General features: G+C 45.4%; 2 protein-coding genes across 7 annotated transcripts in view; both read right to left on the bottom strand.

Moving 5' to 3' along the window:
* Positions 1 to 6,836, bottom strand: part of shroom1 (shroom family member 1) — a 30,628-nt gene extending 23,792 nt beyond the window's left edge. The window contains exon 1 of the mRNA XM_056594404.1: positions 6,651 to 6,836. The gene's annotated coding sequence lies outside the window, so the exon portion shown is untranslated. The remainder of the gene's footprint in view (positions 1 to 6,650) is intronic.
* A 1,226-nt stretch (positions 6,837 to 8,062) lies between these two features.
* aff4 (AF4/FMR2 family, member 4) overlaps positions 8,063 to 17,138 on the bottom strand; it is a 35,144-nt gene continuing 26,068 nt past the window's right edge. For 3 of the 6 annotated variants that reach the window (XM_056594408.1, XM_056594406.1, XM_056594409.1), the window contains exons 15-21: positions 16,948 to 17,011; positions 15,479 to 15,615; positions 14,811 to 14,882; positions 14,305 to 14,398; positions 14,087 to 14,130; positions 13,452 to 13,675; positions 8,064 to 12,538 (exon numbers count right to left, since the gene is read on the bottom strand). In XM_056594408.1, coding sequence (XP_056450383.1) covers positions 12,411 to 12,538; positions 13,452 to 13,675; positions 14,087 to 14,130; positions 14,305 to 14,398; positions 14,811 to 14,882; positions 15,479 to 15,615; positions 16,948 to 17,011 — 763 coding nt within the window. In that variant the 3' untranslated portion in view covers positions 8,064 to 12,410. Of the gene's footprint in view, positions 12,539 to 13,451; positions 13,676 to 14,086; positions 14,131 to 14,304; positions 14,399 to 14,810; positions 14,883 to 15,478; positions 15,616 to 16,947; positions 17,012 to 17,138 lie in introns of all 6 variants that reach the window. The other 3 variants (XM_056594407.1, XM_056594410.1, XM_056594411.1) reach the window with 2 other exon arrangements.

The following is a 17,138-nucleotide window of genomic DNA, read 5'->3' as shown; positions in this document are numbered from 1 at the left end:
TTTTTTCATGCCAAGAGTTTGACAGTTTATTATGCAATTGTTCAGTTAAAGGCTGTAGACAAAACACAATGAGAAAGACTACATGTCTCGTATGTGACGTAACGCTCCACATGCCCCAACTTATAATAGTTTTCACCTCCGATGCTGTTATCCTCCCCTTGGAAAAAAAACGGTATAGTGGAGCAGAGAGATCGCCATGTCTGTACCAGAGTGGTGGTGACATATATCACTCGCGTCGAGAGCAGCCAGAGCTGTAGTTCACGATCGCATTGGTCCCATGGGGTCTACCGGAAGGGGCGGGACTTACGAGCTCTATACACAAGTAGTTAACAAAGTAGTACCTGGGAGTTCAACAGGCACAACATTTACAATAATTTCATAACTTAAGTATTTCATATCTTAAGTACCTAATTTTATTTGAGTACGTTTACAACTTTTGCTGCAATTTAAAGCCAATCATCCTGCTTTTAACTCAAATTCGTGAGTCTTATAAATCAAATCAACTCTCTGGGCTGAAGAGGACTTTAGCTCGTTAGCGCAAGTGGTGCCTTTCTTGCCAACAGGATTTTGCATTTCCGCCCTTTTTGTCACTTTTGTCACAGGACCTCATTGATTAGTCCACCAATAGCTTTAGAGTACTCCCAAAATGGACCATTGGTTTGACTAGTCCACCAATAGCTTAATGCCGCTTTTCCACTGCATGGTACCAGCTCGACACGACTCGACTCGACTCGACTCAGCTCGCCTTTTTTGCGTTTCCACCGCGATCTAGTACCTCAAGTGGCTGCTTTTTCTAGTACCGCCTCGCTCTAGGTTCCAAGCGGCTGAGCCGATGCTAAAAGGTGACGTCGGCAGACGGCCGGCCACTGATTGGCCAGAGAGTGTGACGAAGTCACGAGAGCGACATGGCAACCATGCTGGTAACGATAGAACAGCCATAGTAGCGCCGCAGCCAACATATTCCACTTCTTCAACATGCCAGCTAATAATACGAACACGAATACCATCGCATCGATGTTCTCCATTGTTGTTATGTGGGTTCTGTCCATGTGTGGGTTACGTAGGTGTTGTTTGCGTCGCGTACAAAAATACGTCACGGCCCTTTCGCGCAGACGACCCCGCCCACGTCCCGGAGGTACTATTTGCGGTGGAAAAGCACCCGCGCTGCTACCGTGTCGAGTCGTGTCGAGTCGTGTCGTGTCGAGTCGAGCTACATGTGCGGTGGAAAAGCGGCATTAGAGTACTCCCAAACCAGAATAAAGGGCAGAATAAAGAACAAATCCAATAGATTGATCTATTAAGTGGAGTGTCTCTCTCTCTTATTACCATCGTGACAACGCACTATTTCTGAAATGGAGTTTGACCCAGCGTCAACGAGCTGACATTGAATTATCGTTGTTTATTTATTTTTATTGTCGCGCTGGTATCATCCCAGCATGTGTTAAAAGGATGCAGGGTTGTTTGTCTCATGTGACATTAAAGGCAACCTTCATGGATCTTTCAAGGCGGTGGCCACGCGGCTAGAGGCGTGTTCCTAGCGACAATAGAGGAACGAGGTAAAAGTGTGATTTTTGTGGTTTTTAATTTTTCGTCCGTTACCAAGGAAAGCAGAGATGATAATAATCACATGACAGCATGAATCCGGTGATCTGTGTGTGTGCGTGTGCGTGTGCGTGCGTGCGTGTGTGTTCAATTGCGTCATCTCTGGGAGCAGAATAACAATGGCTACCGTCAAAGAAGTGTGTGGGGGGGGGGGGGGGTACGGGTAGAGGAGATCTTGAGAGAACCATATTGTGGAGGCAGACACATAGCACATAGACACACACACAAACAAACACACACACACACACACAGAAAAGCCACAGCAGCCAGTTTTGGTGCATCACTTGCCAGCGATCACAAAGTCCCTCCTCCCATTCCCCCCACTACCTCCAGCCCCCCCTGTCTGTCATTAGCTGCTAGGAGAACACAACCTGGCCTCCTGCAGCAGTCCTTGTGCGCACAAAGGCTGAGTGAGTCCGGGTTCGGTGGAAACACTGCGACGTCCGGTCGTTTTTTCCGCTCCTTTATTCGGCTACGGCCGAGACGCTGTTTGTTGTTCAGGCTTTGATGTCTGCCTCTCTGGGCGAATACAGCTGCAGCGTACACAGGCCGAGGCTGTCCCCTCACTGGCTCCACGTTTTAGCGTAAAAGCACCGTGAAATCGGACTCACAGAAGACCAGACTTTTTCCACCTAGTTCGCCCGTTTCCACGGTCATGCTATTCACCTGTTGGACAAAGAGCTTGCCGTTTCCCCGATCAATTATGTGAACATGTTTCCGTCGCGCCCGGTCCCACAAAAGGCCGACACACGGGCGACCAGCCTGTTGAGTCGGTCTGCCAAGGCCTGCTCAAACACAGCAGGATTAGAACACATTCCTCCTCGCCTCTCGTCTCTATTCTCTATTCTGTTTGCCGTGGGTCATTCTGCCAAAGTGAGGTGCTCTCTGAAAGGCCGCTCTTTCTTTAAACACTGAATGCTAACTAGTTTTTTCATAAGACATATTTTTAACCAATTAAACAATGAGATAACAATCTATCTTCATATGTTCTATGGGCCTATTTGTTGCTGAATTTAAAGAAAAGATGTGATGGGGAAAAAAAGATGGGATATTTTAATAAAACATAGTAGGCCTGTCCGCATGAACGTGCGTGCACACACACACACACACACACACACACACACACACACACACACACACACACACACACACACACACACACACACACACACACACACACACACACACACACACACACGCACACACACACACACGCACACACACACACACAGGTGACATACAATGCTGACATATCACATGGACAGTCTTATGGTAATTCAATACACGAGGGTGTGGTGCTAACAGATAACCATTATTACTGAGAGCACACAGCCACACACATGCCCGGCCCTCGTATTAGCTACTGATAACCTTTGGTATTTGTTTTCTCAGAGGCCAGCTGCTCTGCAGGAGCTGAAGAGACCATTATGTTCTGCTGCATAACGCAGGGAAGGAAACCCATAACTCACAGGCCTGTAGTCTCCACCTAGACATGCACATGGGCATACACGTCACAGGCACGCACACATACACACACTTCCCGATCAGTATTCACTAACTACTTACTTACACTTAGTACCACAGTACTTACTTCAGTTTAAAGCACCGAAAAAATCCTAAATCTCATCCTATCCTGTTGCGCAACGAGTGAATGAGGAGTTATCCACTCTGAAATGACGTTACAAAACCAGGCCTTCAGGCACTTACTCCAAATCTATTCTAAGTCGGTTCAAGATCGAGAAAATAAATGAGGAGCATAACGTATGACACAGATACTCAGCAGACAGTAAAGTATAAAAGTATAAAACAGTTGCAGACCTCTCTGCACTGAGTGATTGAAGGGCTTGTTCCTGTCACTATCACTCTCTAATCACACCCGGGTCACTAGTCTGACTGTTAGCAACCTAACACTTGTCGTCAATGAATAACTGTGATTCCTACCTCATCGACTATCACAGAACATCATCTACATTCAGACCCTGTTGTTCTCTGTGATGACGTTCTACCATTGTGTCGCCCAGTAGGTATTGGTTAATCTTATCGTCTTTCCTCCGGCCTAGTTCCCAGTATCGATATCGTGACCTCATCCTGAGGAACTCGTCGGTCAACCAGCTGCAACCACCATTATCAGAAGTGCTTTGAGTATTTAACTAAAGTTAATCATCCCATTTGCAAGCATTAGTGACAGGTGATGTCAGGAATCACATTAAAGAAACACTAGTTCCCTTGCCTGTTCGGTACGTCAAGGTTTTTCAATGATGTCATCTTTATTACACTTATCTTGTCTTATCAACCGCTGTAAACCTTAGCACACACACTTAGACACACACACACACACACACACACACACACACACACACACACACACACACACACACACAGACCTTTTGAAACCCTAATGTCAATTTTTATGTGGTTATCTGCTGGACTTTGGTAAGGACTTACTAAACCTCGTTAATAGGTTAGCATTTGGTCATCCCAGTATTTGACATTAACCTATTCATACAATCATTTAAGCTATATAGGCTAAGGACATTAAATGCGCCCATACCAGTGGGCGCATTTGTGGCCCTTAACAGTGGCCCTTAACAGTTGGCCACAAAAGAGATCAGTACAATTTCAATCAAATTAATCAGTGATTCAGCATTCATTCACTTTGCCAAACATTTCCCGAAACCAAGTAAGTCCAACGGCACCATTTCATGGTTGAAGGCACAGCAAGTACAAAGGTGAAAAACAACAACACACGTAATGGGATGGCTCTACAATAGCCCCTTTTTTCCACAGGAAACAATGTGTTGTGCTGTGTAACCTGAAGCCAAGCTACTACGTGTTCTTCTCTCTGGGTTCTCCCACCTCATACCTCAGTGGACACGACGGCCATTTGGTCCCCCCCCATATACGTTGCATTTCCTGATCAAGCAGTCAACAAGTGTTGGCCATGTTGAAAGTCAATAATTTCGGTTGAGAAAGTCAAATAGAAAGTCAAATACTAAACACCTGTCAGCCATGTTTATAGTGCAGTCCTGTTTCTGGAAACAGATGTGTGTATGACTTGGCTGTGGTGGCATGTCAAACAAAAATACGTAACTGTAGAATTGGGAACGCAGAAGAAAAAACAAAGATTGGATTTGGCTAGTACAGTATCGTAAGGTAATTAGATCGCTCTACTGAAAGGCAGCCTTATAACGACCAAGAACATCATTAATTAATTGATTACACTGTTCATTATTGATGAAGCATCTGATAATCATTCAAGACAAAACAGTGACCATTCGCCCCTTAAAGGCAAATTTAAATGTCACTCTTTGTTTTGTAATCAAATTGATTATTATGTAGTTCCTCTTGGCGGCTCATCAGAACAAGCAAGCTGATGGAAAACTGTTCCGGAAAAACCTCAGATAGCCAGGTGACTTTATTGATGACGTTGTTTTTTTTTGAGTTGCTGCACCTCAACACAACAATAAAAAAATCACCAAAAAGCCTTTTACCAATGTTAAGTGTACAGAACCTGACTGCAATAGAGTGAGAGAGAGAGTGTTGAGAGAGGTTTCATAAGGTAAGTCTACCTGCTGGCCCTGTGGCGTTGTGGACACACCTTCTGTCCCTCTCTCCCTGGCCTCACCCTTTGTCTCATTAGAGCAAGAGGAAGAGGCCAACTCAAACAAAAACAAGACTCAATAGGTAGAGGAAGGCCCACACAAGCGCTTGAGACCGAGGCATAAACACAGACAAACACAGGAACACACAGACACACACACTCTAGTTCTGCAATATATCCAGACCATAACAAAATATGTGCCGCCCTTTCCACCCCTGACACAAATATGCGGGTGCTAGAGTGTGCAGGTGTATTAAAGTCTGATGCCTATTTGCATATATCCTTGTCGATTTGACGGCATGCAAAGCTCTGTGGGCCTATGCTGCATGTGTGTGTGTGTGTGTGTGTGTGTGTGTGTGTGTGTGTGTGTGTGTGTGTGTGTGTGTGTGTGTGTGTGTGTGTGTGTGTGTGTGTGTGTGTGTTTGTGTGTGTGTTTGTCTTGGTGATATACTATTAAGATGTACCAAGACCACATGATCGTTGAGTAGTATGAATGCTATACTATGCTAAGGTGCAGTACAATCATGGTGCAGAGATGATTTTGTCTTGGTAGGAACTAAATCTCATTGCTGATTCAAATCTATTTTAATCCAAATACTAACAATATTCGTTATTCCCGAATTTGAGTTGCCAGCACTTTAACAAGTGGTACAGTGGATGAACAGTCGCTGTACTGGACCCAATGCAGCTATAGTCTATTTTCAGGTCAACCAGTCTTCTACCAATAGACCTCCAACACCAGTCCACCGATCTGCCTGTAAGCCCGTTGACACATCCGCCAGTCGAACAACAGTAGAGATATAGCCTAGCGTCTACCAGAGACCCCCTTATCCTCTTCTCCTGGTCAACCAGCAGGCACAAGGGGCCTGCTGCTGTGTGATCCCTGGTCCATGAGTTATTCAGGTTCAATAACAGCACACCGCTACAAGTGTCTTATTTCTCCGCAAGCAACTGCTTCTGTAACGGTAGCCACTATTGTTCCTACTTTAAATAAAACATAGCAGGGTCATTAAAAAGAGACGCCGTACGATGCATTATTCAGCGGTCCACTTCCCTATCACTGTCATGGACAGGCTGCAGTCTATACAACTACCCACATTAAACGATCAGGTTTATAGTCATGAGGCTATATCTGCTTTTACATGTATTAACAATATGGAAGACATAGTAGGTTGACTGTAGTGATAAATAAATACTAACCTATAGAAATATTACGTTTAAAACATCATAAAACCAAAGATTAATAATCCTCGTATTTGGAACGGCTGTAAAGTCTGTAAAAGCTTCCTTCTCTTTTACCAGCACTGGGAATAATAAATTAGTACTAAAGAACAAATTAAAAACAATATGATGTTTAGCTGCTGCCCCCATAGCCATCCAGGTAGTGTCGCTGAGCGAAACTACAGCGCGACACTCCACCTGTTGCGTCCCGCTCCCTGCAGCTCACCTGTGGATCACCTGAGTCCAGCATCACGGAACAGCCTCCGGGATCATCTCCTGGTCCTCAGGCTGCGATTCATCTCGGACCGATTCTGTTCCGAGCTTTTACTATACACAGCATGAGTTAAAGTGGATAGGGTGCCCGAACACAGGTAGGTTACAGCTCTGGGAAGCTGTCCCTCTGCGTTGGCTGCTGCTGCTTGGGCTTGACAGGCGGATGAGAGGAGAACAACCAATAGGACTGGAGGGCAACGGAAGGAGATCAACCAATAGGACTGCAGGGAGGCGGGGCATATCATTCAGGCGCTTACCAAAGAAGAGCGCAACAGGGTCTGCCCCTTTTCTAACAGATCCTGTTCCGAAAGTAAATTTCCCATTCATTTTCCCCCTTGACATGTCGTAAAATCGTTAGATGCAGAACTTAAATCCTGGAACCAAGCCAATCGTTCGTCAAAGTAGTCGTGACCATAAAACATGCACGAACGTGAACGAATAATAAAACTCATCCCATAAACCATTGCAAACTTGTTCCCGGCGTTGGCAACTAAAGCATTAAAGGCTATAATACGGTGACCATTTTCATTTAGATTCAATTTACATTTTAAGAATGTCTTTTTTTGAATTTAATAATAAAATGCGTAAAAGCTATTTATACTCCATATTTATTTAAGTTGAAAAAGTAGCCCAAAGTGAAATGAGTCTTCATTCGTAATTAATGCAAGCATTGTTACAATACAGGGACGTTGCTGAGGAATCGGCGGGTTGTAACAAGTAACAAGGCAAAGCAAAGCCAGACCAAACTACAGCAAGTAGTTAGGCCTCATTCACCTCCAAAGAAGTATGAGCACTGGTCCCAATTCCAGAGCAGGCCTGTCAGTCAGTCCCGGGACAGAGCACTGGTCCCACCTCCTGCAGGCCAAGCTGTCAGTCCCGGGACAGAGCACTGGTCCCGCCTCCTGCAGGCCAAGCTGTCAGTCCCGGGACAGAGCACTGGTCCCGCCTCCTGCAGGCCAAGCTGTCAGTCCCGGGACAGAGCACTGGTCCCGCCTCCATAGCAGGCCTACCTGTCAGTCCAAGGACAGAGCACTGGTCCCGCCTCCTGCAGGTCTACCTGTCAGTCCCGGGACAGAGCACTGGTCCCGCCTCCTGCAGGTCTACCTGTCAGTCCCGGGACAGCGTGGTTTGAGGCGAGCTAATCGGCCCTAAGAAGCTCAGCCATGCGGAGCATATAAACCTTAGCGCTCTGTTGTGGATCAAAACCCTGCAGGCACCCATGAAACAATGGGAACTATGTGCTCGTTCTGCATCCAGGCTTAGTCTTCTTAAAGGCATGCACCATCCCTTCAGAATACACGAGGGCAAGAGGTCAGCCATCTCTAAGGAAAACCTACAAATGTTGAAATATTGCTCCAGTGCAAACAGTGAGTATTAAATAGTGGAGGATCGCACACCTCACCACATGATGGCGCTTCTCTCCCGGGGCACCGGAGGAGGCCTCCGACAGACGTCACCATCAGCAGATAGTACTTTACCTCAAGAGCGCCCGCTGTTAGAATGGTGAAGTGACCCTGGATTTCACACGGTCAACTCAGGCATCACACATATCAAGGTGACCAGGAGATCCCAATTTGTTCAGTGTCCTTTTCAAAAACATCTCCAATGAAACTGGGTCTTATCGTGCAGTCTAGAATGTAGGGTTAGGTTTAGTAGGAGGAAGTTTGGCTTGATCATGCTTTTACATGATCAAAAGATTCCTAATCATTTGATCATGGTCAAGTCAAATGAGTCCAACGCATCACTCGGCTCAATGTAGGCTTACTCTCACTGATCAAAATGTGGTGTGCCATAGTTTTAGTCTTTTATTAAACGTGAAAAGTAGAATGAAGACAAAACGTCTTAAACATAACCATATATATTTTATTCTCAATACGGCAAAATACAAAGAATATTTAGGACAGACTCCCATTAGTAACAATTAATACTTACTTCACAAGAATGTTTTTAAATTACATAATCCAAGTTTGCAACCAAACTTAATGAGTACCATAGCTTGATCATATTGCATCCTTTAAATATACTATCTTCATTTCCCTCTCAAAACTAATCCAATTTATACCATGGTACTTTGTGTATGCTGCTAGTCTCACTTGAGACCACTTTTAGCAAAAAAGATTATAATACAACAGACTGTATAATCTCCTACAACTCTTAAATTTAGAGAAATAGCTCCGTTTCAAAAAGACCTCAAATCAATTATTCCATAAGGACGCAGTGTAAAAAAAACAAACACCAGGCTCACTCAGGAAGAAAACTGTTGGATTGACATACTTAAAACCACCGCTGTCTCCAGACATTCACACATCTCATTAGACTGAACAGAACACACTTTATGGATGTACATGTCCCGGTATCAAATACAGAGAGTGAGAAATATTAGAGTTTGGACTTGGGAGAGACGTGGGATTAAGTGGCGACTGATTGTTCGACAGACGGATCCAAGCGGAGAGACTTCTTAAATACACATTGAGAGACGGCGGTTCCCACTCAACAGCCAGAAAGGAAGAAATGTAAAGAAAAATACTCCCAGAAAGAGGAAAAAATGTGCATATTTCACAAATGTATTTACATCTTTAAATTTCAATAAAAATGCCAAACGGTAGTAGAAATTCACCCTTAAAGAAATGCTGTATTTACAATTTGTACATTTTTTTTAAATAGAAACATGCAAGTGTTAACCTCTTTCTACTGGATGTAAAAAATAAAATAAAAAAAAGCCATACCCTGCAAAACTTCAAGTTAAAATTAATATTAATTACAAAGAAATCTCATTAACAACCCCCTGTACATTTTATAAAAAAAAAGAAAAGAAACGATTTAAACGAAAAAAAGGGAAAATAATCAAAAGAGCAGATCAATAAATTAAAGGGGTTAGCGAGGCTGTCGCTGAAAGGTGTACGTTAAACTATTTCATAGTGTATGCAATGTTGGGTGGCGACCATTTACTTACAAAGTGTATCAGTGTATGAAGACATCGGTGTCGACAGGGGCTGGCAAAACCCAGAGGAGCTCCTACAGAAAAGTGGCCTCCAGTTTTAAAGTACAAAGCGGCCCACCGCAATGTGTCCCGTTAAAAAAGAAAACAGACCTATATATACACATATATATTAAACCAGTACACAAAACACCTGCAAAAGCTAAAGGCATTGGAGATTTGAGTTCAAAAGGCTTTCTGAGACAGGAAAAAAGAGTGGGGAAGAATCCCAAGCATAAAAATTAAATACGGAGAATAGAAAGGTCTTTTTTTTCTTCTTGTACAAATCCTGCATAGATTCAAATAATACTTCCTCAGACTACAACGAGTACTGGAGGAATTAACAGCATCTCCCACTGCAAAAGGCCAGGGAGCCGATGGGGGGGGGGGGTAGGAGAACCCAGGCCTGGTCCAAAAGACTTTGCAAGTAATGGTCGCCCGTGCGCGTCATTCTACCTCGTGGTGTTGAACGTTGATAACGCCAGACAACTCGGAGGAATTAAGAAAAAAATGGTAACAATTTACATAAGAAGCTACATTTTCCGGCATTTTTTCTCTTGGCATACGTTACCCATCTCCCCCCCCCCTACCCCGTACAAAATATAAATCAAACCCTACTTGCAAAATCCATTGGATCTAAACCTGGCTCTAATGTTTCCAGCATGTGTTTTTCATAGGAAGTGAATCAGGAAAAAAAAAAAAACTGAGCCACGCTACTTGGAACCCAGAAATAAAAACGGAAATAAAAAAGGGGGGAAGAAAAAAAGAAAAAAATGATATATTCTCGAAGGTTTAAACAAACTCAACGTTACCTTCCTGCTCTGAAAGAACTACATCTACATCAGCTGCCACCTGGTTCTGGTGACGATGAGCTCAATGTGGGAGAGATATGTAGCTGGGGTCGGGGCTCCATAGGAACATAGATCAATAGGCTGTGGGATGGTTCCTACAGCTCTTTGCAATACATATGACAAAGCAAAGAAGGCAAAGTGACCCGGAGCTTTTTATACACTTAAATAGTGAGAATTTCATATACAAATACTTAATGAATTTAATTAACCCCTTATTCAACCCTGTTTTAAGCCTATGCATTTGAAAATGTGAAAGAAACGAAAGAAAAAAAAGCTTGGTAGATAATTAACATCTGTATCTGCCGGGACACCTCTTGCCCAGACTGTACAACCCTAGCATTAATTTCTCTGCTTGAACACTGCTTCACTCGACCACCACCACCTGTGCTGCTTTACAAAGCACGCCGCCTAGCTTCTCCATAAAAGGCCCTTCCCTATTTTAGCTTTATACAGAACTAGTTTATGCTTAATGACTGTTAAAAACCACTGCATTGTAGGCGCGATGAGCTTGGGGTGCCATTACCAAAAAGAAAGAGGAAACCCTTGCCCAGCTTAGACGGGGAGAAGAACAAGGAGAAAATTGAAAAGTTACGATTAATGAAAGAATTCATAGCTATGGAATTGTTCCGATTTGGGCGGTGGGGGGCTGGGCGCATTGTTAAAACTTCAGTGATGGGGGAGGGGGAAATAAATATTGTGTCGCACAACAGTGAATAAATCAAATTACAAATAGAAAGTGTCCCTCACCCAACATCCCCCCCAGCACAAATCACAAAACATTTTGATCAGTGGGATTTGGGAGACCTAATGCGTCAGCATCCGTGATGTCATTCAAGTGCACAAACTAGCCACTCCCCCTTCGTCCTGCATCCCCATTGGTTGGAGTACATCTTAAAGTGTTCTATATGTATATATATCTATATATATATATCTCTCTCTATCGTTTAAAAGCCTAGATCACAGGATATTAAAAACAGAATGATGCACACAGGCCTATCTTGTTGGGTAAGCCCAACACCATCTTAGCCGTCACCACGCCTCCAACTGCCATTTCATTTCGGCCATTTTGTTGATCATAAAAAGTGTTAATTCCCCATGATTGTTCCCCGGTCGTGTTTTCCTATTTCCTTTTAAAACAATGCTCAAACTCATTCATAACAACAACAAACTGCCATGTCTAAAAAGACCAGTGAAAGGAGCAGGAGGAAAATAACCTGTTAAATGCTTTCAGCCATCGTGGAAATTCACTCGTCTGTCTGTGTACCCACATACAAGGCACCGAAAAAGATAAAAACGAGACACACATTTCATTTTTAAAGCACCTTTGGTGTTCAAGGGAGGTACTTTGGTAAAACAAAACCAAAAAACAAAAGTCGGAAAGAAAAATGAAAAAAAAGACCCATTAAGCTAAAATGTGCTTGAAGCCAAGGAAACCAAACTCCACGTTAGTGTCTTCATCATTAATTCACCAGGAGCAGCGGACAGGAGCCTCTGCCGGCGGGGACAGAGCTCTGTGGAGGAGGTGCGCAGCATGGCAGCTTGGGTTTGTGTTCCTTCCTTCCTTCCTTTCCTTGTAGTTAAAAAAATGCCTCTTCCAGTTTGGTGCTCCTGACAAGAGTTGATGCTCAGTGTTTCGGGCAAGCTGGTGTAGAAGATGGACACAGTGTTGTGGGTTGGTGGGAGCACGTTTGAGTGTGTGTCTGTTTGGGTGTGTGTGTGTGTCATCGGAGGGGGGGGGTCAGGCGCACGGCCACAGGCGTCTCTGAAAGCGTTTGTACAGCGGCACGTTAAGTGCATGCTGTGCGTGCAGGTGTATGTATGCGTGTGTGTGTGTGTGTGTGTGTGTGTGTGTGTGTGTGTGTGCAGGCTCGATGGAGAGTCCTTGCTAGGGGATGAGCTTAGCGTCCAGCCGCAGCCAGTGCAGGCCCTGGCGCGTGAAGCGCACCAGTTCAGTCATGCTGCTCGTGTTGAAGATGAGCGGCCCCATCACCTTGTCCAGCTCCACGAAGAACTCTGGGAGAACGACCACAGGGAGAGAGAGAGAGACAGAGTTTGTTGAGTTTAAAACAGCTCTTGCGCAAGTGTGGGGTCACAATCAGTGTCACTGGACTAGCACACTTTCACTAAACACAAGTACCCTCGCCCCGATTCAGAATGCAACTTGGTGCAGGAGGAAAACAGTTTCAGCTATTAAGGATTGAAAACGCTCCATCTGTTATGGATTATTTTGCCTGCCTCTGTGTGAGACCACTTCGATTTGACACAGTTCCCAGCTCATTTACGGCCATCAGGGCATCTCTTTCCCTGACAATTTCTTTGCAACGCTCAACTGATTAAGACGGCAAGTGCAGACGAACGCCTTGCTACGTGTTATGGGATGTTTAGGCGCGTCACCCCTGAGGAGTGCCCCGAGGTGAGACCTGCGTGTGCAGAGCGCCACGACTGTAGTTCAAAAGGACATACACTTGTTGAAAGTTTTCATTGTCACTTGATTGCTTTAGCGCCCCCCTTTGGCCAACCGGGCTACGACTCTGGCCCATTTCAGAGACTCAATACCAAAAAAAAAACTATCGGGTGATTATGGGCAAACCAGAGATAAGTGGCGTGGTAATAATAATTAATATTAATTTAGATTACAATAGGTCACAACTTTGGTGGTTGGCCCACTAATAAAACCAATAAATGGTAAATGAACTGCATGCATGCAGCGCTTTTCTAATCAGTGGCCACTCAAAGCACTTTACAATTTTGCCTGACATTCGACCATTCCTTCACACACCGACGGCGGACTGAGCCACGCAGGGGCCACAGCCAGCACGTCGGAGCTGTCGGGGTGAGTCGTCCTGCTCAGGGGGAAACCTCGACGCTCTAGCCATCAGCCACATGCCGCACCCATACCGATCCACGCGGCGGTGCCAGTGTTTACCTTTCTGCTCCTTGGCCAGCTGCTCCGCCTGGTCCCACACCTCGGTGGCGTACAGGAAGTTGGAGGTGACCTGCACGTAGCTGGCCGCCATCTGGTGGATGCGCTGGGGGATGGTGACGGAGGAGCTGCCGCTGCCGCCGCTGGCGCTGCTGGAGGAGTAGCTGGCGGCCGAGCCCGGGGACAGCTTGGGGGACACCGGGGAGGGCATGCTGGCCGCCTTACTGCTACACAATGCAACACACACACACACACACACACACACACACACAGGCTATGGTCAGAGCACGGTGAGGGTGAAGGAATGCCACAGTGCTAAACACATCTTTCTTAACGTTTGTAATTTATTCTTCACTTTCTCCCTACAAAACAGTACGATATTCTGATAGCAGAACGAGTCAGAGACGCCTCAAGTCAGTAGGCAGTTGGTGGTGAGCCGTCTAACCCAGCACCTTTTTCTTGTGGATGAAACACTGTTCACATGACACCGTCCCGCACCCGGTTGTGTAACGTTTACGTCATGATATACTTTGTGCTATGTTTTATGTCAGACTGTAACTGGCAGCCATTGGTTGAAATCTGTGTGGAGAAATCCAAAAAAAAAAAGAAAAGAGTGGTGAGAGTAAAACTTTTCTTACTTTGCGATTCCTGGAGATGGAGCCTGAGTGATGCTCAGGGAATTCTGCAAGTAGAAAACAAATAGGATGCAAAAAACATGTCACGCGAGTCCACCATTTGAGGCACACAAATGTGTCTTAAGCCAGGCAAATGAGCATTCAAATCCCCTTGGGGACTTCCTGTAAAAATGTACATCCACAAAACGGGGACAAAGGGAGGAGAGGGCCTTTGAGGTTACCTTCAGATGCTCTGTGAGGGTTTTGGAGTATTTGAGTGCGCTTTCTTTCCTCAGCTTGAAGAGTCGCAGGTAAAGTAGGGACTGGCATCTCAGGCTGCATGGACAGAGACCACACTTTTTTTAACACTAACATTATCACATTCCCACAAAACAAAACACATCATGATAAGTCACGGCCTGAGAGAAGGGAAGGCTTCTCTACATCATAATACCAATAAAAACAAATGTCATCACTTAAATCCGTCACGGGATGGATAGATTAGATGGAATTATAATCATTTCAAACTGGTTATAGACTCGACAGAAAATTTGTTCCGGGTACATCGTCTCTCATGCAACTATTTGTTTAGCCTTCACATCAACGTAACATCTAGCCTCGGGTGACTTCCTACAAACAAAGGAGTGAGCCTGGGTTGAGGTAACGAGGGCCCATTTGTCTTTTTTGGGGCAGAACCGGTTCAGAAGGTATCCAGGCAGCAGCCGATGGGTGAGGTGAGTCAACATACCACAGCACTGCCAGCCTCTTGTCTGCGGGCGTGGCGTCCGGGGCCATGTAGCTCTTGAGTTTCATGGTGTACCTGAGGAACACAGTCAACACGAGCCTGAGCTGCTAGTTTAAGCACCAGCTTTCCAACACAACACCGTTATCTCTTACTGCATGCTCATGTGACCCAGCTGCTAGGACAGCAGCCGGGCTCTCAGTGGACGTCGTTTGATATAGAAAGGTTTTAAAACTAGCAACCATTGAGAAATGGGCTTCAAAATAAATGATGGCTAGGTTCGCTTAATATGGGTACATTAAACAACACTCATTGAGCCAGTTACTAGCATTAACGAACAATCAATCATTTTAAAGTTATATTATGGTCTAGTAACAAATGACTAATGTGTTTATGTTAACTGAAGTATTCATTTATACATGATTTTAATCTCTAATTATACACCAACACTAACCGCTATGCTAATGCTATAAAATAATGCTTCTTACTGCATCAACTATTGTTAATTAATGGTTCATTAATGTACCGTTATTGCAGAGTGTTTCCAATAAATCACATGAATCACATGAGTATGCCGCAGTAGCGTACATCAAGACTCGGTGAATACAGAACCACAAACGGGACCCTAGCTGGTGGTGAGAGAGTGAGGGAGTGTGTGTTTGCTCGGTACTCACTTGATGAGTTCCACCGTCTCGGCGTACATGGGGAAGGGGGACTTGGCCTCCTGGACGCTGCGCTCCAGGGCATTGCCGCACTCGATGAAGGACACCACCGCGTCCAGGTAGTAGACCGCCTTCTCAAAGCGGTCCAGCTGCAGAGAGAGAGACAGACACACACACACACGATAAGCTGACAAGTAAAGCACTGTGGTCGTAGACCTTTGACGGCAACACAAGCGCCGTTTCACTCTTAACGCGGGGCTCCTTCGTGGGGCCGCTCGCAGCGGTGTCCATTACTGTTCAACCAACCGGTGAAGAGGGTTGTGTGCAGGTTGGACGCTCGGGCGTCTCTGAGAGCGCTGTCTCGGCGGCCCCTCAAAGGCCTGCGTGCGTGCGTGTTGGTAAGTGAGTAGGGCCCCGGTCTGGATAACACAACACTCTTTTTGTCTGTGCGTCCGCCTCACGGCCACGTTACCAAACATACGCACTGTGTGCTTGGAGCCGGGTTCAAAAGGATAAGACGAGCGTCAGGAGGGAGGAGGCGGGGCCTCAGGGGGGGGTATCTGATTAGTGTCCCCAGGGGTAAATAATTGATACCAGACTTGATACAGAGACTGCCCTTTGCAATAAGCTGGGGTGGGCCTGCTAACATGGGGATTTTTCAAGGGGGGGGATCTCCACGGCATTCTCAAATACAAGGGAAACCACGAAAAGAGCGGAAGTGGTACATAATATATACACCCACGGTGGGTGACTTTAGGAGGCCTTTAAGAATCACAGCAAGAGGAAGTCAACTATTTGGTTTGGTTTTCATCTGCAAGAATGTATTGGGAATGGGAACCTCTTTTTGCGGTATTCACTCTATAAAAACCAACTATACATGACCTTATAAAAACATTGAAGGGGGTTTCCAGGTATTGCCTTTTAACAAAATCAAAGCCAATTAAAAAAACCTACGTCAGTAGACTGGGTACCCCCAGCCCATTCTGCCGGCGATTTGAAATCGCCCTGCGAAGAGCAATACATTACTTCCTGCTTCCGATACGTTTTTGCGGGAGCCAATCACCAATCTGGCTTTTCCCCCTGGCGTGCTATTGGCCTGTTTAACACAATGACGACAGGGATTCGACAGCAAGCAGCCAATTACGTACAGATTTGTTTGAACTAGGCCCGTTGATCACGCCTCTTGTGCTGAAGAAAATGACAGCAGCTTCCCCAGACCAACGTGCAATCTACGATGGAGCTTGGTCTGGCCGTAGCCAGGCTACTGTGTCTGGACAAACCATTATGGCCATCCGTATTGTATTTCTGTGATTGATTTAGTTTCATACCACCAGCATTCTCACAATCTCATTGACTCAATCTGTGCCCATCAACTATCACAGATGCAAACGGTACAGCCTAAAAGAGGCGTGGCCCTGGCTACTTTGCATAACCATCGGGGCCATTCTCTGGATTCCACTGCTACCCTCCTCGGGCCTTACCAGCGCGTCCGCATTGTGTTTGAGTTTCTTGGCTTCCTGCAGGTAGTAGTCGGCCGAATGGACCCTGAAACACACAGAGAATCAGGTTCAGTTCAGTGGAACGGCGGGGTTAGAGAGTTTTTTTCCCCTCCCCGTTTCATCATTGCGGCGGAACTTCAACCGTCTCCCCATGCCATGAATCACCATTTGAA

This window comes from Gadus chalcogrammus, chromosome 7, assembly GCF_026213295.1.
Source record: "Gadus chalcogrammus isolate NIFS_2021 chromosome 7, NIFS_Gcha_1.0, whole genome shotgun sequence".
Lineage (NCBI taxonomy): Eukaryota > Metazoa > Chordata > Actinopteri > Gadiformes > Gadidae > Gadus > Gadus chalcogrammus.
The sequence above is the reverse complement of the archived record's forward strand: the minus strand, read 5'-3'. Positions and strand labels throughout refer to the sequence as shown.